We start from the raw sequence: 27,484 nt of genomic DNA on the forward strand, positions 1-27,484 counted from the left end.
ATCTCCGTCTCCTGCCCACCTCCAGTCTCTGTCTCCTGCCCATCACCTGTCTCTGTCTCCTGCCCCCCACCAGTCTCAGAGGAGGAAAACAGACCCAGGTTACACTGTGTCACAAACCTAGATCTGGTCTTATAGCCTATGTTTGTGTGTGTGTGTGTGTGTGTGTGTGTGTGTGTGTGTGTGTGTGTGTGTGTGTGTGAGAGTGTGTTTAAATTCAGAATAGTTATGTAGGTAGTTATATGTGAAGTTTAATTGACACACATTGCATATACACACAAATACACACACACACACAAAATATTCCTCTGTGGAATATACTTTTGAGTTTTTCTATGCAACAGTGTATACATTGAGGTTTAGTTCTATTTTGTCCCCCCTCCAGAGTTTAGGAAAGTTTAATGAAAGATACATTTAGGGAATTACTGGCCATATATTTAATATTAAACAAATATTAATTAATATTTATGAAATGATTAAAACATATTATAGTCTGAGAATAATGAAGAATGATGGAGTTTGTATACTTCCATCACTTTGTTAATCAATGGCTGGACAATTAAAGCTCTGAGGTGTTTTTTGTTCCATCATTTTTCTGGAGAAGTTTTGAAACTTGGGCAATACACACAATCTATCCCTCCTCCTTAACCCCTCTCTCCCCTCCCTCTCTTTCTCTCTCTACCTTCCTCTCACACACTTTTCCCTCGCCTCCTCTCTCCCTCTTTCCCTAGCTCTCTCCCTCTGTAAGCCATCCAACAGCCCTCCTGCCAAAGATGTGTGAACGTGGGCCAAACCAAACACAGGCATGGGGCCAGCCCGACGCGGCACGCTTCCACTAATAGAGAGGGAGAGAGGAAGAGCTTCCAGACCCTAGCAGGACTCTTACAGGACATCAGACTTATTTACGCTGGATAATGGCTTAATGACAGACTAAATGACGTCCCGCAGTAAAAACCAATGTCAGCAGATGAGCACCTCATTAGAAGATCCTATAGACCTTTTTTCTCCTCCCCTACGCCACTTCCTCTTCAGTTTAGCACCTTGATCTTTTATTGTGTTGTTGGAAAACATCTCTCAAGCAGGAGTCAATAGCAAATACAATTTGGTTCGGCAGCTCGGCAAATCTCTCTCTCTCTCTCTCTCTCTCTCTCTCTCTCTCTATAAAAATCACCACACAAACCAAAGCTTATTATGACAAGTTGCCATGTTGCCAAATGAATAAAATCAATATTATTTTCGCCCTCTCTCTGTCTGTCTCCTTCCTCTTCCTCTCTCCCTCCTACAACTAAAAATAATAGCTTTAATTTTAATCTCATAAATGAGGTTGGATAACAATGAAAACCCAACCATGGTGAAATGCATTCATAGTTATTTGGTGTGATTTACACACAAACACACAGGCATCCAATGAAGTGCATTCTCAATGCTTGGAGAGAGCAAATGACTGTGCTGTGATTGGTTTGATCTGTCACAATAGAGGAAGCTAGCTGTGTAAGAAGAAAAGGTTTGGTAAATCACCTGCTTTGGATAACAGGATGGTCCTGTCAGTCTGGACTTTGATTGGTCAATGTATCATGTATCATTGGCAACACATCTGGGTTGAGACTACAGGGACTTCTGGAACTTCTTCTGTCTCTTTGCTGTGTGTGTGTGTATGTGTACTGTATGTGTTTATTCACTTGTGTCTGTAAGTGTATCCATGTGTGTGTGTGTGTGTGTGTGTGTGTGTGTGTGTGTGTGTGTGTATATGTGTACTGTATGTGTTTATTCACTTGTGTCTGTAAGTGTATCCATGTGTGTGTGTGTGCTTGTAAAGCCCAGATTGACATGCAACGTTTGACACAGCCTGTTTGGAAACCCATGATCGTTATTAGCCATCGTTTCTGCTTAATTGAATCAGGGGCTTAGCGTGGTGTGAGGCAGCGTCCGTGGATGACACACACTGTGGCATCCCCTCTCTCTCTCCGCTCTCTGTTCTCTCTCTCCCTATTATCTGTCCTCTCTCTCCCCTCTCATCTCCAAGCAGCAGCTGTTTCACAATGGGAGTGTGTCTCGTGGAAAACTCTCCCCCTTACTGCTTCTTTAAGGCTCCACCACTCACCGTCTCAGATCATTACTCCTTTACTGCTTCTTTAAGACTCCACCACTCACCGTCTCAGATCATTACTCCTTTACTGCTTCTTTAAGGCTCCACCACTCACCGTCTCAGATCATTACTCTCCCCCTTACTGCTTCTTTAAGACTCCACCACTCACCGTCTCAGATCATTACTCTCCCCCTTACTGCTTCTTTAAGACTCCACCACTCACCGTCTCAGATCATTACTCCTTTACTGCTTCTTTAAGACTCCACCACTCACTGTCTCAGATCATTACTCTCCCCCTTACTGCTTCTTTAAGACTCCACCACTCACCGTCTCAGATCATTACTCTCCCCCTTACTGCTTCTTTAAGGCTCCACCACTCACCGTCTCAGATCATTACTCCTTTACTGCTTCTTTAAGACTCCACCACTCACCGTCTCAGATCATTACTCTCCCCCTTACTGCTTCTTTAAGACTCCACCACTCACCGTCTCAGATCATTACTCCTTTACTGCTTCTTTAAGACTCCACCACTCACCGTCTCAGATCATTACTCCTTTACTGCTTCTTTAAGACTCCACCACTCACCGTCTCAGATCATTACTCTTACTGCTTCTTTAAGACTCCACCACTCACCGTCTCAGATCATTACTCCTTTACTGCTTCTTTAAGACTCCACCACTCACCATCTCAGATCATTACTCCTTTACTGCTTCTTTAAGGCTCCACCACTCACCGTCTCAGATCATTACTCCTTTACTGCTTCTTTAAGACTCCACCACTCACCGTCTCAGATCATTACTCTCCCCCTTACTGCTTCTTTAAGACTCCACCACTCACCGTCTCAGATCATTACTCCTTTACTGCTTCTTTAAGGCTCCACCACTCACCGTCTCAGATCATTACTCTCCCCCTTACTGCTTCTTTAAGACTCCACCACTCACCGTCTCAGATCATTACTCTCCCCTTACTGCTTCTTTAAGACTCCACCACTCACCGTCTCAGATCATTACTCCTTTACTGCTTCTTTAAGACTCCACCACTCACCGTCTCAGATCATTACTCTCCCCCTTACTGCTTCTTTAAGGCTCCACCACTCACCGTCTCAGATCATTACTCCTTTACTGCTTCTTTAAGACTCCACCACTCACCGTCTCAGATCATTACTCTCCCCTTACTGCTTCTTTAAGACTCCACCACTCACCGTCTCAGATCATTACTCCTTTACTGCTTCTTTAAGACTCCACCACTCACCGTCTCAGATCATTACTCCTTTACTGCTTCTTTAAGGCTCCACCACTCACCGTCTCAGATCATTACTCTCCCCCTTACTGCTTCTTTAAGACTCCACCACTCACCGTCTCAGATCATTACTCTCCCCTTACTGCTTCTTTAAGACTCCACCACTCACCGTCTCAGATCATTACTCCTTTACTGCTTCTTTAAGACTCCACCACTCACTGTCTCAGATCATTACTCTCCCCCTTACTGCTTCTTTAAGACTCCACCACTCACCGTCTCAGATCATTACTGTCCCCCTTACTGCTTCTTTAAGGCTCCACCACTCACCGTCTCAGATCATTACTCCTTTACTGCTTCTTTAAGACTCCACCACTCACCGTCTCAGATCATTACTCTCCCCCTTACTGCTTCTTTAAGACTCCACCACTCACCGTCTCAGATCATTACTCCTTTACTGCTTCTTTAAGACTCCACCACTCACCGTCTCAGATCATTACTCCTTTACTGCTTCTTTAAGACTCCACCACTCACCGTCTCAGATCATTACTCCTTTACTGCTTCTTTAAGACTCCACCACTCACCGTCTCAGATCATTACTCTCCCCCTTACTGCTTCTTTAAGACTCCACCACTCACCGTCTCAGATCATTACTCCTTTACTGCTTCTTTAAGACTCCACCACTCACCATCTCAGATCATTACTCCTTTACTGCTTCTTTAAGGCTCCACCACTCACCGTCTCAGATCATTACTCCTTTACTGCTTCTTTAAGACTCCACCACTCACCGTCTCAGATCATTACTCTCCCCCTTACTGCTTCTTTAAGACTCCACCACTCACCGTCTCAGATCATTACTCCTTTACTGCTTCTTTAAGGCTCCACCACTCACCGTCTCAGATCATTACTCTCCCCCTTACTGCTTCTTTAAGACTCCACCACTCACCGTCTCAGATCATTACTCTCCCCCTTACTGCTTCTTTAAGACTCCACCACTCACCGTCTCAGATCATTACTCCTTTACTGCTTCTTTAAGACTCCACCACTCACCGTCTCAGATCATTACTCTCCCCCTTACTGCTTCTTTAAGGCTCCACCACTCACCGTCTCAGATCATTACTCCTTTACTGCTTCTTTAAGACTCCACCACTCACCGTCTCAGATCATTACTCTCCCCCTTACTGCTTCTTTAAGACTCCACCACTCACCGTCTCAGATCATTACTCCTTTACTGCTTCTTTAAGACTCCACCACTCACCGTCTCAGATCATTACTCCTTTACTGCTTCTTTAAGACTCCACCACTCACCGTCTCAGAACATTACTCCTTTACTGCTTCTTTAAGGCTCCACCACTCACCGTCTCAGATCATTACTCCTTTACTGCTTCTTTAAGACTCCACCACTCACCGTCTCAGATCATTACTCCTTTACTGCTTCTTTAAGACTCCACCACTCACCGTCTCAGATCATTACTCTCCCCCTTACTGCTTCTTTAAGACTCCACCACTCACCGTCTCAGATCATTACTCCTTTACTGCTTCTTTAAGACTCCACCACTCACCATCTCAGATCATTATACTGGAGGAACTTTTCTCCTTTGGGGAACTGGAGTTTTATTCTTTACATTCTGTAAGACCATGGTGCTTGCCTACGGAGCTGTGAGGGGAACGGCACCTCAGTACCTCCAGGCTCTGATCAGGCCCTACACCCAAACAAGGGCACTGCGTTCATCCACCTCTGGCCTGCTCGCCTCCCTACCACTGAGGAAGTACAGTTCCCGCTCAGCCCAGTCAAAACTGTTCGCTGCTCTGGCCCCCCAATGGTGGAACAAACTCCCTCACGACGCCAGGACAGCGGAGTCAATCACCACCTTCCGGAGACACCTGAAACCCCACCTCTTTAAGGAATACCTAGGATAGGATAAAGTAATCCTTCTCCCCCCTTAAAAGACCTAGATGCACTATTGTAAAGTGGCTGTTCCACTGGATGTCATAAGGTGAAAGCACCAATTTGTAAGTCGCTCTGGATAAGAGCGTCTGCTAAATGACTTAAATGTAAATGTAAATGTATATGGCAGTAGAGTGAGAATTGTCTGTCTGTCTGTCTGTCTGTCTGTCTGTCTGTCTGTCTGTCTGTCTGTCTGTCTGTCTGTCTGTCTGTCTGTCTGTCTGTCTGTCTGTCTGTCTGTCTGTCTGGTAACTGTCTGTCTGTCTGGTAACTGTCTGTCTGTCTGGTATCCTAGTCGTGTCTGAATCGTGGCTTAGGAATGCCACCAAAAATTATGACATTTCCCTCTCCAACTACAACAGTTGCAATCTACTGCAGAGATAGTCTGCAGAGTTCTGTCATACTATCCAGGTTTGTGCCCAAACAGTTCCAGCTTCTACTTTTAAAAATCCACCTTTCCAGAAATAAGTCTCTCACTGTTGCGACTATGGACCCCCCTCATCCTAACCAACCTGCCCTCCTAATACACATCTGCTGTCTTCAACCAGGATCTCAGCGATCACTGCCTCATTGCCTGCGTCCCTAATGGGTCCGCGGTCAAACGACCACCCCTCATCACTGCCAAACGCTCCTTTGGGCAGTGTTAACAAACCTCCAGACGAGCTTCAATGCCATACAACTCTCATTCCGTGGCCTCCAACTGCTCTTAAATACAAGTAAAACTAAATGCATTCTCTTCAACCGATCGCTGCCCGCACCTGCCTGCCCTTCCAGCATCACTACTCTGGACGGTTCTGACTTAGAATATGTGGACAACTACAAATACCTAGGTGTCTGGTTAGACTGTAAACTCTCCTTCCAGACTCACATTAAGCATCCCCAATCCAAAATTAAATCTAGAATCAGCTTCCTATTTTGCAACAAACATCCTTCACTCATGCTGCCAAACATACCCTCGTAAAACTGACTATCCTACCGGTCCTTGACTTATGTCATTTACAAAATAGCCTTCAACACTCTACTTAGCAAATTGGATGTAGTCTATCACAGTGCCATCCGTTTTGTCACCAAAGCACTATGCTCGCGTTGGCTGGCCCTCGCTTCATAAACCCACTGGCTCCAGGTCATCTGTAAGTCTTTGCTAGGTAAAGCCCCGCCTTATCTCAGCTCACTGTCTGTCTGTCCGTCCATCCGTCCGTCCGTCTGTCTGGTTGATACACAGCAAGACTGGCAGTACAGAGGATCTCCTATACAGTGTGAGAGGATGTGGAATCTTTATACAGTGGGGAGAACAAGTATTTGATACACTGCCGATTTTTGCAGCATGTAGAGGTCTGTATTTGTTATCATAGGCACATCATAGGTACACTTCACATTGTATGATTTTTAAGTAATTAATTTGCATTTTATTGCATGACATAAGTATTTGATACATCAGAAAAGCAGAACCTAATATTTGGTACAGCAACCTTTGTTTGCAATTACAGAGATCATACGTTTCCTGTAGTTCTTGACAGGGTTTGCACACACTGCAGCAGGGATTTTGGCCGACTCCTCCATACAGACCTTCTCCAGATCCTTCAGGTTTCAGGGCTGTCGCTGGGCAATACGGACTTTCAGCTCCCTCCAAAGATTTTCTATTGGGTTCAGGTCTGAAGACTGGCTAGGCCACTCCAGGACCTTGAGATGCTTCTTACAGAGCCACTCCTTAGTTGCCCTGGCTGTGTGTTTCGGGTCGTTGTCATGCTGGAAGACCCAGCCACGACCCATCTTCAATGCTCTTACTGAGGGAAGGAGGTTGTTGGCCAAGATCTCGCGATACATGACCCCATCCATCCTCACCTCGATGCAGTAGTCCTGTCCCCTTTGCAGAAAAGCATCCCCAAAGAATGATGTTTCCATCTCCATGCTTTACGGTTGGGAGGCTGTTCTTGGGGTTGTCCTCGTCCTTCTTCTTCCTCCAAACACGGCGAGTGGACTTTAGACCAAAAAGCTCTATTTTTGTCTCATCAGACCACATGACCTTCTCCCATTCCTCATCTGGATCATCCAGATGGTCATTGGCAAACTTCAAACGGGCCTAGACATGCGCTGGCTTGAGCAGGGGGACCTTGCGTGCGCTGCAGGATTTTAATTCATAACGGCATAGTGTGTTACTAATGGTTTTCTTTGAGACTGTGGTCCCAGCTCTCTTCAGGTCATTGACCAGGTCCTGCCGTGTAGTTCTGGGCTGATCCCTCACCTTCCTCTTGATCATTGATGCCCCACGAGGTGAGATCTTGCATGGAGCCCCAGACCGAGGGTGATTGACCGTCATCTTGAACTTCTTCCATTTTCTAATAATTGCGCCAACAGTTGTTTCCTTCTCACCAAGCTGCTTGCCTATTATCCTGTAGCCCATCCCAGCCTTGTGCAGGTCTACAATTTTAACCCTGATCTCCTTACACAGCTCTCTGGTCTTGGCCATTGTGGAGAGGTTGGAGTCTGTTTGATTGAGTGTGTGGACAGGTGTCTTTTATACAGGTAACGAGTTCAAACAGGTGCAGTTAATACAGCTAATGAGTGGAGAACAGGAGGACTTAAAGAAAAACTAACAGGTCTGTGAATGCCGGAATTCTTACTGGTTGGTAGGTGATCAAATACTTATGTCATGCAATAAAATGCAAATGAATTACTTAAATATCATACAATGTGATTTTCTGGATTTTTGTTTTACATTCCATCTCTTACAGTTGAAGTGTACCTATTATAACAATTACAGACCATGGTGCTTGCCTACGGAGCTGTGAGGGGAACGGCACCTCAGTACCTCCAGGCTCTGATCAGGCCCTACACCCAAACAAGGGCACTGCGTTCATCCACCTCTGGCCTGCTCGCCTCCCTACCACTGAGGAAGTACAGTTCCCGCTCAGCCCAGTCAAAACTGTTCGCTGCTCTGGCCCCCCAATGGTGGAACAAACTCCCTCACGACGCCAGGACAGCGGAGTCAATCACCACCTTCCGGAGACACCTGAAACCCCACCTCTTTAAGGAATACCTAGGATAGGATAAAGTAATCCCTCTCACCCCCTCCCTGAAAAGATTTAGATGCACTACTGTTCCACTGGAGGTCATAAGGTGAATGCACCAATTTGTAAGTCGCTCTGGATAAGAGCGTCTGCTAAATGACTTAAATGTAAATGTCTCTACATGCTTTATAAGTAGGAAAACCTGCAAAATCGGCAGTGTATCAAATACTTGTTCTCCCCACTGTAGGTGTTGAAGCAGCTCTCCTTCAAGTCACGATCCAAGTCCAACCATTTGGGTCTCAATGATCATATGTGACTCACCACCTGGATTCGGTCTTATGTAGAAACATTTATTTTTATTTTTATTTTTACGTTGGATAAAAGTAGAGACTCAGAGCTACAAAATGGTATATCATACACTGCATTTGAGGAACAAAGGGGAAAAAATGTTGCTTTGAAAGTTGATCAACTTGTAAACTCACTTTTGAGAAAACCATCTTTCAATGTTTTGGTCCTACTATTGGAGAGTCCTTCTTTGTCTACACTCATTCAGCATTGTTCACACTGTCTTAAGCCTTAGATCAACCCTTAAAGAGATGGGTTGGGCTGAGTGTTCTGTACTAACTTGCCAGCTACTTCCAGACATCTAAGAGGGAGAGAAAAGCTCACTGAACATTACTCACCCTAGCAGAGCTGGTTAGGCTGTTATGTTATTCAGAGAGTTGGTGACTGCAACTGTGCTGTCAGATTGTCCGTACATAAATTCAGAGCGTTTCGCATTCAGAGCGCATACTGGACGCTCTGGCCAACAAGTAGGGTTGTTCCAAAAGCTCTGACCTCCCAACGACAAGAACCCAAGATAACTGGCTGACATTGGATAGCTACTTCCAGACACACAATGTGAGGACACCTCGCTCTGACTATTTTACTCCCCCTAGCAGAGCTGGTTAGGCAGTTGTCATGTTATCCAGAGCGTTGGTTCCTGTAACAGTGATGCTGGCAACAATTTAATTACGCTTTGTTGCCGACGTTTACTGACATCGGACATATTCAACGGGCATTGAGCGTAAAAAAAATGTATCAGTTATTCTGCGCTCTGGCACACTAAGACGAGAGTATTTTGTTAAGAAATGTAGCTAGATAGCAAGCTAGCTAGACCCAGCCAGCTAGCGTTAGCTAGCTAACAGTAGAATTGAAATGAAACCACTTTCTGTCAAAATTAGAACGATGTAATATCTGAAAATGTAGCTAGCTAGACTATCTTACCAGTATACATCATGGTTGGACACATCTCCTGCCTGATACCATGCACACGATATATTCCAGACTGGTGTTTTCTCCATTTCCTTAGCTATCATACTCAAATTCCACTGATTTCAAAACGGGGTCCTCCAGAAAGTGGAGCACAACACGTATGCAGTTCTACTACGTGATGTTGTTAAAAGAAAGCCACGTTAGAAAGGGTGACCTACACATACTGACCAGCTCATATTATAGCATGCTACTGTACATGGCAGACCAATCCCAACTCATTTCTTGGCATGTCCAGCCCACTCATTATCTCAGCCAATCATGGCTAGCGGAAAGGTTGCTGACTTTTTCTGTGGCTAAACCAACTAGGCTCGAAATTTAACAATTTTTTTCATATTTAAAGATGGCATACAAGGTTGTTATTAAGGCACATGAAAGTTCACATGTTCCAGAAGGCATTTCTGTCCCCAAAAAAGTTTCCATTCAAACGGTTCTCCTGTGAAGTAGTGACGCGTAACATACGCCTAGTTTACTGAAACCAGTCCCATGTGTTTGTAGCAGTATGTTCAGAATGTGGTGTGTGTGTGTGTGTATTAATGTATTGTCGTCCTCACTCGTGCACAACCACAGCACCCCAGTGAGTTTGAGTGAGAGAGTCTGAGAGAGAGAGAGTCTGAGAGAGAGAGAGTCTGAGAGAGAGTCTGAGAGAGAGTCTGAGAGAGAGTCTGAGAGAGAGAGTGAGAGTGAGAGAGAGAGTGAGAGAGAGAGTGAGAGAGAGTGAGAGAGATTGAGAGAGAGAGAGTGTGAGAGAGAGAGAGAGAGTGTGAGAGAGAGAGAGAGAGAGAGTGAGAGAGAGTGTGAGAGAGAGAGTGAGAATGAGAGTGAGAGTGAGAGTGAGAGAGAGAGAGAGAGAGAGAGAGAGAGAGAGAGAGAGAGAGAGAGAGTGAGAGTGAGAGAGAGAGAGAGAGAGAGAGAGAGAGAGAGAGAGAGAGAGACAGAGAGAGAGAGAGAGAGAGAGAGACGGCTGAAGCAGTGACACAGGTTTTTTTTTCATATGGAAATGTGAAATAAGGGGGTGATTAAATAGAGCTGTATATTAAAGTACAGCTGACATTAGAATTAGCATAATGTGCTCTGGCCTCGGGCTGCATACTTTATTTGCCATCTGTGTCGGACTCCTTCCCCCTGGGAGGATTCACACTGAAAACTCCTCAATAAACTCACGGCCCACTCCCCTCCGTCCCTCCATCAGAGGGCACTAATACCTTCCCAGGGAGTGGATCCCGGCCAGGGGAGGACAGTCATTCCCGCTTAATTGTGGGGCAGAAATGAATTACATTTATTGACCTTCAGCCCCCAATGAAATGTTTTGTGTGCTGAAGAAGTTCAGCCAGTACAGTGGAGTGGAGCGAGAGAGAATGGAGCGAAAGAGAGAAGAGAGAGGGAAATTGAGAGGGCAAAGAGGGGCAGGTGTAAGAAATCGAGACCCTGGTTGATTTCCAGTGTTTCCTTTATGTAGCACTAGGGCTTTGTAAAGAACTTGGCCATAAAATAAGAGAGGGGAAATATGGCTGGGTGGAATAATGTGTGTGTTTGTGTATTATGGGGGGGATGAGGAAGCTACAGGGGATTGTTTGTGGCTATGAGCATGTGTGTGTGGTGGGGAGGGGGGCAGCAGGCCCTTAATGTGTAGCCTGAAGGTGTGAAGGTGCGTGTGTGTGTGTGTGTGTGTGTCCACTATAATTAAGTCAAAGGATTTACAGGGCCAGGGCTAGAGCAGTCATGCTTCAGTACTGAGGTGAGCAGCTGTTCCTTCTCCTTAACAGACGAGACACACACACACACACTGTACACACGTCAGACTTCCATGCATAAACATCTCCTTACATCCCCACTCAATGCAGGGGAAATGCTTTTACACCAGACCTTTCCAATGCATCTCTACTAAGTGCCATGCGTGAAGATGTGGTTTAAACGTTTTTTTTGTGCAGACAGATTGATTGAGTCATTCTTTGAGCTGACATCACAGATAGCAATAATTGATTGGTGCAAATGTTACAGTGTTAAAGAAAAATGACCAGTTTCTTATTTTATAAAGCGTTGGACATTACGGTGTAGTAATAAGGTTTAAAAGGCGATTTCTTGGAGATGTATTTAGAGCAATGTGGCTTTATTGTAGCGTCATATTTATTGATCAGGTTTGTAGATTCCCTCACTTTTATCAGCCTTGAAATATAACCATGTCAGTTAGTATTTACTAATCTAAGTGCACATGATTCACAATTTGACATAAATGAAATTAGACCAGTGCAATTATCATTTTTAAATTAATAATATGAACAATTTATTATGTATTTATTATTATTAAAGATAGAAATAAGCTGCCTTAGAACATTTTATTTCAACAGAATGAATTGACTGTTTTTGCATATCCCTCGTGAAGTATCAAGAGGAGTTGTTGTTATTCAAATAATAACAAGATGGTCTAATCATATTTCAGTGACCTGAATAGACCTTCTGTTCTGGGTTGAACATCTGTCTTACATCTGCATTGTGACCTACATATCATCATAGGCCATGCAGACGGTCATGTCTAGATGGGATCCAGCTTATGTCAATTTGTTATTTTTTTTATTTAACCCTAACTCCTTTTCTAACCTTAACCTAATTCTCCTAACCTACTTTGTCAGTTCTCCTAAACCTGCATGTCAGTTCTCCTAACCTGCTTCGTCAGTTCTCCTAAACCTGCTATGAAAAGCTGTGTTCTTTCCAGCAAATACCCATGCAGACACACTGTGTGTTCACTATCCTTCTCCCTATACAGACTTTCTCTGGAGCTCTCTACTCTGTGGACCAATGACAGTGTCTGAGGTGGAGTTGGGATATGCAACAAACACATTTCCACTTCACACAAATATATGAAATGGGATAAATATAAACCCTTATTATTTATGATTCTTCAGCCTCTGTGTATAGAGTATAGACATACTTAATGCACACACACACAGGCACACATCTCTGAATCCAAACCTTAACAATTACAGAAGCATTATATTTTCATCTGTACTCTAAATTGAAGCATTAGGTAAAAACACAAAGCTTTCGTTTAATAAATAAATTAATCTAGTTTCCAAGAGCACAATTAATTTTTCCCACTTTATATGTGTGTGTGTGTGTTTTACACCAATCCCCATAGGAACGTGGCAGTCTGTGTTTAACATTCATTTTCACTGTATGTGCTGGATATTATGCTTGTTTGTGTCTCTGCGGTAACGAGTCCCATTGGCATTACCCAACCGGCATGTGTAACACAGGGGCTGGGCCATCAATTCGTTATCTACTGTTAAAGGTACACAGCTATGCCTAGTACCACAGCCTAGAACCTGTCTGTCTGTCTGTCTGTCTGTCTGTCTGTCTGTCTGTCTGTCTGTCTGTCTGTCTGTCTGTCTGTGTCTGTCTGTCTGTCTGTCTGTCTGTCTGTCTGTCTGTCTGTCTGTCTGTCTGTCTGTCTGTCTGTCTGTCTGTCTGTCTGTCTGTCTGTCTGTCTGAATTCAATTTGCTTTATTGGCATGAGGTAACAATGTACATATTGCCAAACCTTACTTTGGAGATTTACAATATTAACATAATTAAAATAATAATAATCAACCTTGTCAACGGGACAACAGTAACAACAATAATCAAGTGTCAAAATAACTATACATTGAACAATAACAATAAGCGTAGAGCATAGAGGACATGTGCAGGTTGGTTGGTCTGGCAGACACTGTGTGAACTCAGCTCCAGGACCAGCTGGATGAGGGGACTTTTTTCTTTGCTCAGCTCTTGACATTGCAGGGCTTGGTAATGATATGAGAGGGGGTCACTGTATTTTTTGCATTGTTTGTAGTCTCTCTCTCTCTCTCTCTCTCTCTCTCTCTCTCTCTCCCCCTGCCTGCCTGCCTGCCTGCCTGCCTGCCTGCCTGCCTGCCTGCCTGCCTGCCTACTTGAGACGTGCTGGATTGATTGCAGCCATAGATAGCTCTGTTTACACTTTCCAATCCCTATTGATCTGAGAGGAATCAGTGAGGGAAACAGGACAGAGCAGTTTCTGGTTTTAGTTCCTAAGATACAGTATGTCCTTTGATAGATAGAGTCTGTCTGTCTGCCTGTGCAGGTTGAATTGTTAGATTTGTTTCCTGGCTTTGTGGGTGGAACTGCCTCATGAAGGAATGTGAACTTGGGAGGTTTTAGTTATACTGTAGTGTCAATGGTAACAGAGTCAGTATTTGATCCCGCCGTCTAAATGTGTGTGGCGAGTCATTAAGTGCCTCTTCATTTGCAAAGTTGAACATCCACACACAGAGAAAAGGAGTTATACATTTCGTGTTATTTTTTTATAGTACTCAACCTTTATTTATACAGGAAGTCTTGTTGAGGTCAGAAGACCTCTATTACGAGGTCTGAAGTGTTTTCAGCTATAATGTATTGAATTTTTGTGTCTAGAATGACACAAAGCACCCAGTGGATGTCAGTTAAATACCAAATAACAACCCCAAGACAGGTAATAATGTACCGCTCCGTTTCAATCTCTCCATCCGCGTTCTCTCTGTTTATCAGCAGTCATTTATCTTAATACACGCCCAGAGCCTTTATTTTACTCTCCCCTTTCCTCTCTTTTTTCATTCGTTCCCTCGAGGCACGAGGCCTTTATTTTACTCTCCCCTTTCCTCTCTTTTTTCATTCGTTCCCTCGAGGCACGAGGCCTTTATTTTACTCTCCCCTTTCCTCTCTTTTTTCATTCGTTCCCTCGAGGCACGAGGCCTTTATTTGTAAGAATGTGAGTTCCTTAAATCTTTAAGTTGTACTTTCTCAGCATAGAGCCATATTACTTTGCCGTCTCTGTGATTATTAAAGTCCCTCTGCTTGGAGGGCTTCGTGGATTTTAAAGACACACACACACACACACACACACACACACACACACACACACACACACACACACACATACACACACCAAAACACACCAAAACACACTTGCATGGTGTAATCATTTTGAGATTTGTAAGTTTTGTAAGAGATTAAAGAGCACTTAAACTGGTGTGTACAGTGGTCCCACCGCGTCGGCCAATCCACAGTGACTATGGAAATGCACTTGTCAAAAGCCTGATAAATATGTCCCTGTTATGTGACAACATGATGTGTAAAGACTATTTCAGCTACTGGAGGTATTAGGCAAATATGGATAACAAAAGTCTGTCTGATGGCCCTCTGATGGCCCTCTCTCTGCAAAGTTCTCTCGTTGTATAAATCAACACATGACCGGGTGATAACCATGTTTATCAGTGGTAGTTTTAAATCCTGCAAACACAGCTGTCAGATATCCAGGTGTGTTTCAGTTGTTTCACTCCCCATACGTAAGAAATAGGTTTATTGTAAGGAAATATGGTAACAGAAATACAAACATAGTCACCAGCTTCACCATACAGAAACACCAAACTTGTTGTATTGTTACTGACTACCGAATACCACTAAACACTCCACTAAAAATCTCAATATTATTCCTCAGATAGATGTGAAGTTACTGTCATTGAATTCATTGAAAAATATTTTGTTTTGAAGAACATGTTTTAATGATTTTCTTTCTTGTATGTGTTTCTCCTGTGTTGCAGGAGGCCGGGACGAGCCTTCGAGCTACATCTGCACCACGTGTAAGCAGCCCTTTCCCAGTGCCTGGTTCCTCCTGCAGCACGCCCAGAACAGCCATGGCATCCGCATCTACCTGGAGTCCAACCCCTCCAGCTCGTCGCTTACCCCCGCATCACCATCCCCGGACTGCCCATGGGCCAGGACTCCATCCCCCAGTCCCCCCTCGCCAACTTTCTGGGAGAGAACAACCCCTTCCACCTGTTGAGGATGACTGGGCCCCTGCTCCGGGAGCCCCCAACAGGCTTCATGGAGAACCGTGGAGGCCTCCCCAACACCCCGCCCTTCGTCAGCCCCTCACCCCGCCACCACCTGGACCCCCACCGGCTGGAACGCCTTAGTGCCGAGGAAATGGGGCTCATCTCCCAGCACCCCAGTGCCTTTGAGAGGGTGATGCGGCTGACGCCCATGGCCATCGAGGCCCAATCCATGGACTTTTCCAGGCGGCTCAGGGAGCTGGCGGGGAGCAATAACGTGGCCACACCTCCTCTTTCGCCCAGCCGGAACAACCCTATGCACCGCCTGCTCAACCCCAACCCCTTCCAGCCAAGCCCCAAGTCACCCTTTCTTAGCACCCCGCCCCTGCCGGCCATGCCCCCCAACAGCACCACCCCGCCCCAGACGCAGGCCAAGAGCAAGTCATGTGAGTTCTGCGGGAAGAGCTTCAAGTTCCAGAGTAACCTGGTGGTCCACCGGCGGAGCCACACCGGGGAGAAGCCCTATAAGTGTCAGCTGTGCGACCATGCCTGCTCCCAGGCCAGCAAGCTGAAGAGACACATGAAGACACACATGCACAAATCTGGCTCCATGACAGGGAGGTCTGACGATGGGCTTTCCACCACAAGCTCCCCCGAGCCGGGCACCAGCGAAGTGACCGGAGAAGGCATGAAGAACAGAGAGGGAGACTTCAGGGGTGAGGGTGAAGAGGAGGAAGAGGAAGAGGATGAAGAGGAGATGGAGAACGAGAGCAGGCCAGAGTCAAACTTCAGCATGGACAACATGGAGTTCTACCGTAACCGTGAGAACGGCTCCAAGCCGCCAGACGAGAAGAACTCTCTCTCCCTGGGTAAGATGGTGGAGAATGTGGGCCTGAACACTATACAGCAGTACAATAACTTGATAGTCGACAATCGTAAAAATCGGATGCCCTTCTCTAAAAAGGGGTCCGACGGGCAGCGGGACACTGGGGATGAGGACTCTGTGGTGGGAGAGATGGAGAGGGAGCACCGTCACCACCAGATGGAAAGGGATCACCAAAGGCCCACTGTCAACGGCAGGAACTGTGGCTCCGGCAACTCTTTCTCAAGCCTTTTCCCCCGCAAGCCCACACCCATCACCAGCCCCAGCCTGTCCAACTCCTCCAACAAGAGGATCAAGATTGAGAAGGATCTGGACATGCCCCCGGCACCAATCATCCCCTCTGAGAACGTCTACTCTCAGTGGCTGGTGGGTTATGCCGCCTCACGACACTTCATCAAAGACCCTTTCCTGGGCTTCACCGACTCCAGACAATCTCCCTTCGGCACATCCTCTGAGCACTCATCTGAGAACGGCAGCCTGCGCTTCTCCACACCTCCTGGGGACCTCCTGGATGGCGGCCTGTCGGGGCGCAGCGGTACAGCCAGCGGGGGTAGCACCCCTCACCTGGGGGGCATGGGATCCGGCCGGCCCGGCTCCAAGGAGAGCCGACGGAGCGACACCTGCGAGTACTGCGGCAAGGTGTTCAAGAACTGCAGCAACCTGACAGTGCACCGACGCAGCCACACGGGAGAGAGGCCCTACAAGTGCGAGCTGTGCAACTACGCCTGCGCCCAGAGCTCCAAGCTCACCCGCCACATGAAGACCCACGGGCAGATGGGTAAGGAAGTGTACCGCTGTGACATTTGCCAAATGCCCTTCAGTGTGTACAGCACTCTCGAGAAACACATGAAAAAGTGGCATGGGGAACATTTGATGACCAACGAGGTCAAAATTGAAGAGAGAGAAGCTAAGCCAGATTTTCCTATTTTGCCTCTTTCGCCACAACCTTGAAAACAAACAAATACAAAAAGGGGTAGCTGGATACTCTTTTTCTTAAATATCGCATTTTGGGTTAATTTTATGTTTTTGCCTAAGAAACTGCTAACTGAGAAAAACAATTAACAAACAAACAGATATTAACAGCACCAATTAAAGCCGGTCTAAACTGCCTCATTTGGCTAAAGATCCTTTTTAACAGTTGATCAGAGGATTAATTAAATGATACCATTTTTAGAGCCTTTAACTGTGCAATAATTTCTGTATTTATTGGATTTTGTAATATTTTGGCATGTACAGGTACTATTTTATTTTGTCATTTTTAAATTTGTTTTACTTTTTATTTTAATTGCTGGGATTTTATTTCATTTTTTAAAAACCCAGAGGATATCCTGAGATTTCTTTTTAGCAGACAGAAAAAAAAATGCTTATAGAAAATTGTATATTTAAACTACACGTGTAATTTCCTGAAGAGAAGCACGAATTTAATCTTAAAAAATGTTTTAAGCATAACTGAGGAAGCTATTTTTTATTTGTTATATATGATAGGATATACATTCGCGGACAACAATCCTTTGGCATTGTAGCATGAACTGACTTTAAACATGTTAATCTAATTGGATATGTAGCACTGAATGTCATTTATGACAGTAAATCTAAAGAGGATCCGGAGGTTTCACAAACCCCGCCTCTTCTCCAATAAATACATCCATTAAAAATAAAGAAGAAGACGAAGCAGAAGAACACAAAGGCAGCTGCTTACTGGTACCTAGTACCCACCCCTGACAGACAACGCTAGAGAAACAGAGACATTGTGTATTTCTATAGAATCCCCTCATAGTATTCTCACACTGCATCTAAACTAGCTCTTCCTAAACTCACCCTAACCCATCCTACTAAACATAACAGAAATGCTATAATAATGCACATACTGATGTTTTCTATCTTTTATCACACAGTTGTAGGATGGCTAAACCGTCGGGCTAAACTGCGGAGCTTTATAGCCAGAGAGAGCAGGGAGATCTTAGGGTGAGCTATAGGGGTCTCTTCCCTCTTCTTCATGATGTCATTCACCCCTTCATTATCATTCCACGGATGAGTTTAACACAATCACCCGTGCCCTTAGATTATTGCATATATTACACTCTCCTCCCAATTCCCTGTCCCTCGTCTCTGATGCACACTGTGTCTCACTCCCCTGCCAGCTGACTATTACAACTTCCAGCACTATTACAAACTCCCTATCGGACACTGGGCACAGAGTAGCATTACAGACAGCCTCATCACCCTCAGTCTCACTCAGTCATTTCAAGCTGCCAGGTATTGACACATTCTGTAGGCACGGTGTATCTCCTTAAACTCTGCTTTCTCTGTTTTGATCACCATTCATATTTAATGTTTGGGTGGTGGATTAGGAAGGGGCTGGGTAGTGGATTAGGAAGGGGCTGGGTGGTGGTTTAGGAAGGGGCTGGGTGGTGGATTAGGAAGGGGCTGGGTGGTGGATTAGGAAGGGGCTGGGTGGTGGATTAGGAAGGGGCTGGGTGGTGGATTAGGAAGGGGCTGTGTGGTGGATTAGGAAGGGGCTGGGTGGTGGATTATGAAGGGGCTGGGTGGTGGTTTAGGAAGGGGCTGGGTGGTGGTTTAGGAAGGGGCTGGGTGGTGGATTAGGAAGGGGCTGGGTGGTGGATTAGGAAGGGGCTGGGTGGTGGTTTAGGAAGGGGCTGGGTGGTGGTTTAGGAAAGGGCTGGGTGGTGGTTTAGGAAGGGGTTGGGTGGTGGTTTAGGAAGGGGCTGGGTGGTGGATTAGGAAGGGGCTGGGTGGTGGTTTAGGAAGGGTATGGGTAGTGGTTTAGGAAGGGTCTGGGTGGTGGATTAGGAAGGAGCTGGGTGGTGGTTTAGGAAGGGGCTGGGTGGTGGATTAGGAAGGGGCTGGGTGGTGGATTAGGAAGGGGCTGGGTGGTGGTAGTAGTCACTACCAAAGTGGTCACCACCTCTTTAACCAGATGAGAATTACGTACCTTAAAATGTAATTCTACATTATTATTAACTCTACATACATTCAGTAATGATGTTTTATGATATCACTGCCCTATGCATTTTTTCTATAAATATCTATACATTTTGACAAAATGAATTTATACCTGTATAGTAACCAGTTTGATTGTATAGTGTGCCATAGTCAAAGTGTTTATGATGTTGTATTTTTCTTCTGGTTAAAATGGTCTTGTCCGCTGCGAGACAGAACCAGTGGCAGTTAGTTACTTAGTGATATGCAGACCAGTAAATTGCACAGTTATAGATACAAACAGTGTCTGTAGAATTCTGTTGAGCGTGTGCCCAAACAGTAAGACAATGTTTTCTTTCTTTCCTCATTCAGGGCTCCCTGTGATGTGTAGTTGAACGCATTCTGAGAGACGTAGCAACTCTGACACACACAGAATGCACAGCTGAGTGAGCTTTTTAGGAAAGATTTTTCGGTCTTCAGCAAGCACCAACCTTTGCCCAAATCAGCACTCCTTGTTATTTTGAATAATGTACCCCTGTCCTACCACCCCCCTTGTTCAAACCCCCTCAAGTTGACCTTTGACATCCACGCACAAAGATTTTTTTTTTTGTTAAAAATTTGTCATTGAGAAAAAAAGAAGAGAAAAACACAAACATATCTTTGCAGTTGACACATACTATGATTTGTTAATCATTATTTTACACACAAAAAGAAAAAGAAAATGGAAATACGGCTTCTGAGCAAGAAATGACTTTGACTGGATTTACTCGGCCTGGGTGAAGGGTTCTATAGTTTGGGATCAGCTGATATTGAAGTGCCAGCGTTGCTATAAGCGTGGCTTTCCCAATACTGGCACTATAAAAATGAAAATTAATTTATTGGGACACTTTTTGTACTGCCATTCAATTTGACATGAGTGTGCCTTGTATACTGATCTTCCTATTCACCGTCTCTCAAGATAAATGCGACACTTTTGTGAAGCAAAGGATTTGAACAAAATGAAAACAATGTATTAAATTTATGTGTCAATTTAGTTTCTAATTTGCTTATGAAATTCCAATAGAATATCAGAGATATTACTTCTAAAAAAATAAAACAAAGCTGCATTTAGGTTAGGAGTAGCCAGCACAACAATGATGTGTCTGTGTCTGTATATATGTATGCATATGTACATAGAAATGCATAAACCTATATAGATATATATCAAATTCTTCAAATCAGGACAAGACTGTATCCCTAGAAACATGGTCAGAGTGGATTGTTATGCCACACAATAGTCAAGGAAGAGACTGGACTAAAAATCAGGAACTGCAGAAACAAAAAAAGAATTTAGTGCACTCTGTCTTAAAATACGTTTACAGTATTGAAACAAGTACAAGGGTAAAATAATATTTGTGTGTATGTGTGTTTTAAACCAGTATTTCTTTTCTTCGAGTTTGCTTATACAGTTTCTCTGAATGCCATGGTGGCGATGTGTATATTGTTTTTTGGTGACGGGGTTTTAGTATATATATATATATGAATATATATGAATATATATGACATTTTTCTTGTTTACTGTAAAAGTATACCAGTATTTGTAATATTGGAGAATGCCTGGGCATTTTACAAAAATATAAAAAAAGTTATTGTTTCTTTATTTTTATTTTGGAGTCCAATTTAAATGGTGGGTCTTTTAAAAATGTTTTTGTCACTGTAACTGTAAACGTCTTCAGTTTTACTAACTTCTCATTTTGCTGCCTTGGTGTAATAAAATGAAAATAAATGAAATAAAAAGTGAACTGGTAACCAACTTGGATGGGGTGGGGGTGGGGGTGGGGGGTGGGGATGGGGGGTGGATGGGGGGGGAGCTGCATCATGTCTGAATTTCCCCTCGTAGAAACTATGGAACATTGTTATTGCTTTGCAGTAAAATACTGACATGTATCTATGTTCTGCTTCTGGAATGGATGCTCTTCATGGCTGGTTTGAAATACATGTGTAGGCACTTGCTGTCTTTCTACAGAAGCTTGTCTTTTTGAACCTGTATGTGCATCCTTCGTGAAAAGGGTACTTTAAGTACCCGTATGTCATTATCTTATTTGGGGGAAGGGGACAACATTGCAACTTCAAGATAAAACTCACAGGCTGCCACCATTTATTTCATTTAATTTGGCAGGATAAAATAGTGCAAAAAACCCATGATGAATTTGCATTGTTGACATGAACCTTATTGTACAGAAGGGAAATAAAAAGGTTGTTTGACCTTTTAGCCACAAAAATACACAAGTAGATGTTTTTGTTTACTATTCTGTTGGTTGTACATATCTTTAGGTTTTTTTATTTAGATTTGAACATTTCTATGTGTTCTAACTGGCACTGGCAGTGACCATCTCTCTTTAGGGTCATCTAGCTGCCCTTTGACCCTTGACCTTTGGTGACCTGTGTGTCAGTTGTACGGGAACCTGACCTGCCAACCCATAGACTTCGCAGCATGAGAAGAATGGAGAACATATACAAGCATGATGTGGTAGAGACGCAGGCAGACAGGTCTGGCCACCAGTCAGAGAAAGGACATGGATAGAGTGTGTAGAAAAAGATACACACATTGGAGAAAAAATGGTAAAGTCTCTTATGAGGTGCAGGGAGATTATATATCTGGATACCTTAGTTAGACATCGTCTCACAGAACCATGTAGTGTACACAGAGCAGCCGAGGCTGGCTGGATACAATCAAAGCTACTAGCTGCATTCGCCTCAAACCAGAAGCTACAATTACAGGCAGTTAGTAGCTACCGTACCTGACCACAATCATATGGACAACTATCAATCAGTCAGAACCAGGGTGTTTATATGAAAGCTGCTCACTTAGATGTACAGAACTGTCCTCCAACTGTTTAGCAGCACAGAACACCCATATCTGTGTTTTATCTTCTTTTTACGATTTTATGTTTCCCTTAAAATATTGGTGCTTTGATATGTGCTAAGAGCTATTCCGTGTTGGCTGCACTGTTTGTCCGCCCCTGGGCACCGTAGACAGAACACCAAGCAGAGCAAGGCTAAGCTAGGCGGTTGATGGTGTTCACTTTGTGTATAGACATATTCATGGAACACTGCCCAGTCTGTGGGTATATTCATTTTGTTTTCCTTCAAAGGTGCAGGTGTATTGGGCTAGGCCAGTAGTCCCTCTACATGAGAGACTGAGTTGACGTTAGTACGCCGGTCTTGAATTAGGAAATAAAAATACAAAGTGCTTTGCTGCTTTCCACTCTTTAGGTTTGACATTCAATCATTTTACTATTTCATTTTAGATTTTTTTAATGTTTGTATTTAAATAATAACACAGGGTTGGGAGAAAGAAACGTGTAATTTTTGATATGTAATAATGTTCGAATACAAAGGGAAGTGGTCCGGGTCTGGACATACAGGGGGAGGGCTGGGGGCTTTGAGTAGGGATGTTATGCTGTGTGTGATGTCACTTTATTTAAATACATGAACTGATTATTTAGGCTGCAATTGGCTGTGTTGTCTGTGATGTCACTGACGTGAGGACAGCGTTCCGTCGTTCTCAGGCCTGATGAGTCCAATGCCATTGGTTCGTTACAGTAAACATGACATTCAGACATCACTTGGCCTGTCTCTGCGCTCTTTATTTGAAATACATCCGAAAGATGCATGTTCACCACATTATGCAACAGGATCAATACACACACACACACACACACACACACACACACACACACACACACACACACACACACACATTTTTAAGTCATGGAACTTCTGAAATGTAGAAATTGATGAGTACATAGAAAAGGAAACATCTGATATTAAACTTACAAAATAACATATTTCACTCTTCCTTCCATGTGCATTAAACTAATCCAATACCATCACACTTATTCCGTCTTTTCAACCAAAACCACTTCTAAAATCAACTTCAGGATATACATAAATGCCTGGGTATATGAAGGCATCCTTGGTGGCACATTTCCTGCACTGCAGACTCTGATCCCTGTCACTCAATCTGCTCCCCGCTGGCTGGTTGGATGTAGAGGGGTTGAAGAAGGGATCTGCTCCCTGCTGGCTGGTTGGATGTAGAGGGGTTGAAGAAGGGATCTGCTCCCTGCTGGCTGGTTGGATGTAGAGGGGTTGAAGAAGGGAACTGCTCCCCACTGGCTGGTTGGACGTAGAGGGGTTGAAGAAGGGAACTACTGCCTGCTGGCTGGTTGGATGTAGAGGGGTTGAAGAAGGGATCTGCTCTCAGCTGGCTGGTTGGACGTAGAGGGGTTGAAGAAGGGATCTGCTGCCCGCTGGCTGGTTGGATGTAGAGGGGTTGAAGAAGGGAACTGCTCCCCACTGGCTGGTTAGATGTAGAGGGGTTGAAGAAGGGAACTGCTCCCCGCTGGCTGGTTAGATGTAGAGGGGTTGAAGAAGGGAACTGCTCCCCGCTGGCTGGTTGGATGTAGAGGGGTTGAAGAAGGGAACTGCTCCCCGCTGGCTGGTTGGATGTAGAGGGGTTGAAGAAGGGAACTGCTCCCCGCTGGCTGGTTGGATGTAGAGGGGTTGAAGAAGGGAACTGCTCCCCGCTGGCTGGTTGGATGTAGAGGGGTTGAAGAAGGGATCTGCTCCCCACTGGCTGGTTGGATGTAGAGGGGTTGAAGAAGGGATCTGCTCCCCGCTGGCTGGTTGGATGTAGAGGGGTTGGAGAAGGGAACTGCTCCCCACTGGCTGGTTAGATGTAGAGGGGTTGAAGAAGGGATCTGCTCCCCACTGGCTGGTTAGATGTAGAGGGGTTGAAGAAGGGAACTGCTCCCCACTGGCTGGTTGGATGTAGAGGGGTTGAAGAAGGGAACTGCTCCCCGCTGGCTGGTTGGCTGTAGAGGGGTTGAAGAAGGGAACTGCTCCCCGCTGGCTGGTTGGACGTAGAGGGGTTGAAGAAGGGAACTGCTCCCCGCTGGCTGGTTGGATGTAGAGGGGTTGAAGAAGGGAACTGCTCCCCGCTGGCTGGTTGGACGTAGAGGGGTTGAAGAAGGGAACTACTGCCTGCTGGCTGGTTGGACATAGAGGGGTTGAAGAAGGGATCTGCTGCCCGCTGGCTGGTTCGACATAGAGGGGTTGAAGAAGGGAACTACTGCTTGCTGGCTGGTTGGACATAGAGGGGTTGAAGAAGGGATCTGCTGCCCGCTGGCTGGTTGGATGTAGAGGGGTTGAAGAAGGGAACTGCTCCCCGCTGGCTGGTTGGACGTAGAGGGGTTGAAGAAGGGAACTGCTCCCCGCTGGCTGGTTGGATGCAGAGGGGTTGAAGAAGGGAACTGCTCCCCGCTGGCTGGTTGGATGCAGAGGGGTTGAAGAAGGGAACTACTGCCTGCTGGCTGGTTGGATGTAGAGGGGTTGAAGAAGGGATCTGCTCCCTGCTGGCTGGTTGGACATAGAGGGGTTGAAGAAGGGATCTGCTCCCTGCTGGCTGGTTGGATGTAGAGGGGTTGAAGAAGGGAACTACTGCCTGCTGGCTGGTTGGACATAGAGGGGTTGAAGAAGGGAACTGCTCCCCGCTGGCTGGTTGGACATAGAGGGGTTGAAGAAGGGAACTACTGCCTGCTGGCTGGTTGGATGTAGAGGGGTTGAAGAAGGGATCTGCTCCCTGCTGGCTGATTGGATGTAGAGGGGTTGAAAAAGGGATCTGCTCCGCTGGCTGGTTGGACGTAGAGGGGTTGAAGAAGGGATCTGCTCCCCGCTGGCTGGTTGGATGTAGAGGGGTTGAAGAAGGGATCTGCTCCCTGCTGGTTGGTTGGACGTAGAGGGGTTGAAGAAGGGATCTGCTCCGCTGGCTGGTTGGACGTAGAGGGGTTGAAGAAGGGATCTGCTCCCCGCTGGCTTGTTGGATGTAGAGGGGTTGAAGAAGGGATCTGCTCCCCACTGGCTGGTTGGACGTAGAGGGGTTGAAGAAGGGAACTGCTCCCCGCTGGCTGGTTGGATGTAGAGGGGTTGAAGAAGGGAACTGCTCCCCGCTGGCTGGTTGGACGTAGAGGGGTTGAAGAAGGGAACTACTGCCTGCTGGCTGGTTGGACATAGAGGGGTTGAAGAAGGGATCTGCTGCTCGCTGGCTGGTTGGACATAGAGGGGTTGAAGAAGGGAACGACTGCCTGCTGGCTGGTTGGACATAGAGGGGTTGAAGAAGGGAACTACTGCCTGCTGGCTGGTTGGACGTAGAGGGGTTGAAGAAGGGATCTGCTCCCAGCTGGCTGGTTGGACGTAGAGGGGTTGAAGAAGGGATCTGCTCCCCGCTGGCTGGTTGGATGTAGAGGGGTTGAAGAAGGGATCTGCTCCCCACTGGCTGGTTGGATGTAGAGGGGTTGAAGAAGGGAACTGCTCCCCGCTGGCTGGTTGGACGTAGAGGGGTTGAAGAAGGGAACTACTGCCTGCTGGCTGGTTGGACATAGAGGGGTTGAAGAAGGGATCTGCTGCCCGCTGGCTGGTTGGACATAGAGGGGTTGAAGAAGGGAACGACTGCCTGCTGGCTGGTTGGACATAGAGGGGTTGAAGAAGGGAACTACTGCCTGCTGGCTGGTTGGACGTAGAGGGGTTGAAGAAGGGATCTGCTCCCAGCTGGCTGGTTGGACGTAGAGGGGTTGAAGAAGGGATCTGCTCCCCACTGGCTGGTTAGATGTAGAGGGGTTGAAGAAGGGAACTGCTCCCCACTGGCTGGTTGGATGTAGAGGGGTTGAAGAAGGGATCTGCTCCCCACTGGCTGGTTGGACGTAGAGGGGTTGAAGAAGGGATCTGCTCCCCACTGGCTGGTTGGACGTAGAGGGGTTGAAGAAGGGATCTGCTCCCCACTGGCTGGTTGGACGTAAAGGGGTTGAAGAAGGGATCTGCTCCCCACTGGCTGGTTAGATGTAGAGGGGTTGAAGAAGGGATCTGCTCCCCACTGGCTGGTTAGATGTAGAGGGGTTGAAGAAGGGATCTGCTCTGCTGGCTGGTTGGACGTAGAGGGGTTGAAGAAGGGAGCTGGATGTTCTACAGTACTGGTACAGTCCATCTCTTGGGGTCCTACAGAGGCTGTCTAAGCTGACTGACGGGCTGGCTCTGCGGGTGCCTGATCTGAGCAGGGCTGTTGAGTTTGACTTATCTCCTATCATCATGATATTCTACATGCCGCTCATATCAACACACCCTGGAATACTAACACACACTCATATAAACTCACGCTATCAACACACACACTTAAATAAACTCACGCTATCAACACACACACTCATATAAACTCACGCTATCAACACACACACTTAAATAAACTCACGCTATCAACACACACACTCATATAAACTCACGCTATCAACACACACACTTAAATAAACTCACGCTATCAACACACACACTTAAATAAACTCACACTATCAACACACACACTCATATAAACTCACTATCAACACACACACTCATATAAACTCACTATCAACACACACACTTATTTAACATTTATCTCAATTGCTTTGGCTTGTTTTTTGAAACAGTCTTTAAACTGTAAGTGCAATTGTTACAACTGTTTTATGGGACATCACAACATGTCTGCAAAATGTAATAACTCAAAACATTTAATTGATGCTTCAAGACCTAGTTATTGTGACAGTAAATTGGCCAATGCCACCAAAATGAAACGTTTTTTTGTCATCATGTGAGCAGTACTGGTCAAAATGTTTGTTTTAAAAATGTCAGTTTTGTTCTACTTCTTTGTTGACACTGACTGCTTACTGAACTATACCAGAAGGTCAGTTTGTCTAGTCGAATGCTATTGGGTATCACACTGAGCTTTTTAGATACCGATTTCAACAGTAGGTAAAAGTTTAATGGGAAAAGTCAATACTGTAGTACACAGAAAAAGGATATGCACATTTGTATGTATACAGTATTTTTATTTTTGTAGCAATGTGTTACATGTAAACAGAAAATTCACATCTGCATGTCCATTTTTACATATTTCTTACATGTAAAGTCATATATAGTGAACAGAAAATTTGCCACAAAATGACATCCCCATGACACAAAATGACATCCCCATGACACAAAATGACATCCCCATGCCACAAAATACCTACAAAACCACAGCAATGAAAAACCCTGCGGTAGTTCTGTAACAAAAAATAATTACGTACCTCCTCCAAGTATGTAACACTACAAGTTCCCATCTTCTTGGTGGGCATCCTGTCACTCTTGTTGGTCTGGCCAGAGATTTTCCTCAACATCACATCTGATGTTTTCCCTTGAGATGCA

At 45.3% G+C, this 27,484-nt stretch overlaps 1 protein-coding gene across 1 annotated transcript in view; it reads left to right on the forward strand.

Annotated features, from left to right (window-relative positions):
- The window catches only part of LOC115138828 (B-cell lymphoma/leukemia 11B-like), a 107,971-nt gene extending 89,281 nt beyond the window's left edge, over positions 1-18,690 (forward strand). Inside the window, 2 exon segments of the mRNA XM_065025799.1 lie at positions 15,178-15,311; positions 15,314-18,690. Of these exon segments, the coding sequence (XP_064881871.1) occupies positions 15,178-15,311; positions 15,314-17,242 (2,063 nt within the window). The 3' untranslated portion in view covers positions 17,243-18,690.
- The last annotated feature ends 8,794 nt before the right edge of the window (positions 18,691-27,484 follow it).

Source organism: Oncorhynchus nerka, linkage group LG12 (assembly GCF_034236695.1).
Source record: "Oncorhynchus nerka isolate Pitt River linkage group LG12, Oner_Uvic_2.0, whole genome shotgun sequence".
In the NCBI taxonomy this organism is placed as follows: Eukaryota; Metazoa; Chordata; class Actinopteri; order Salmoniformes; family Salmonidae; genus Oncorhynchus; species Oncorhynchus nerka.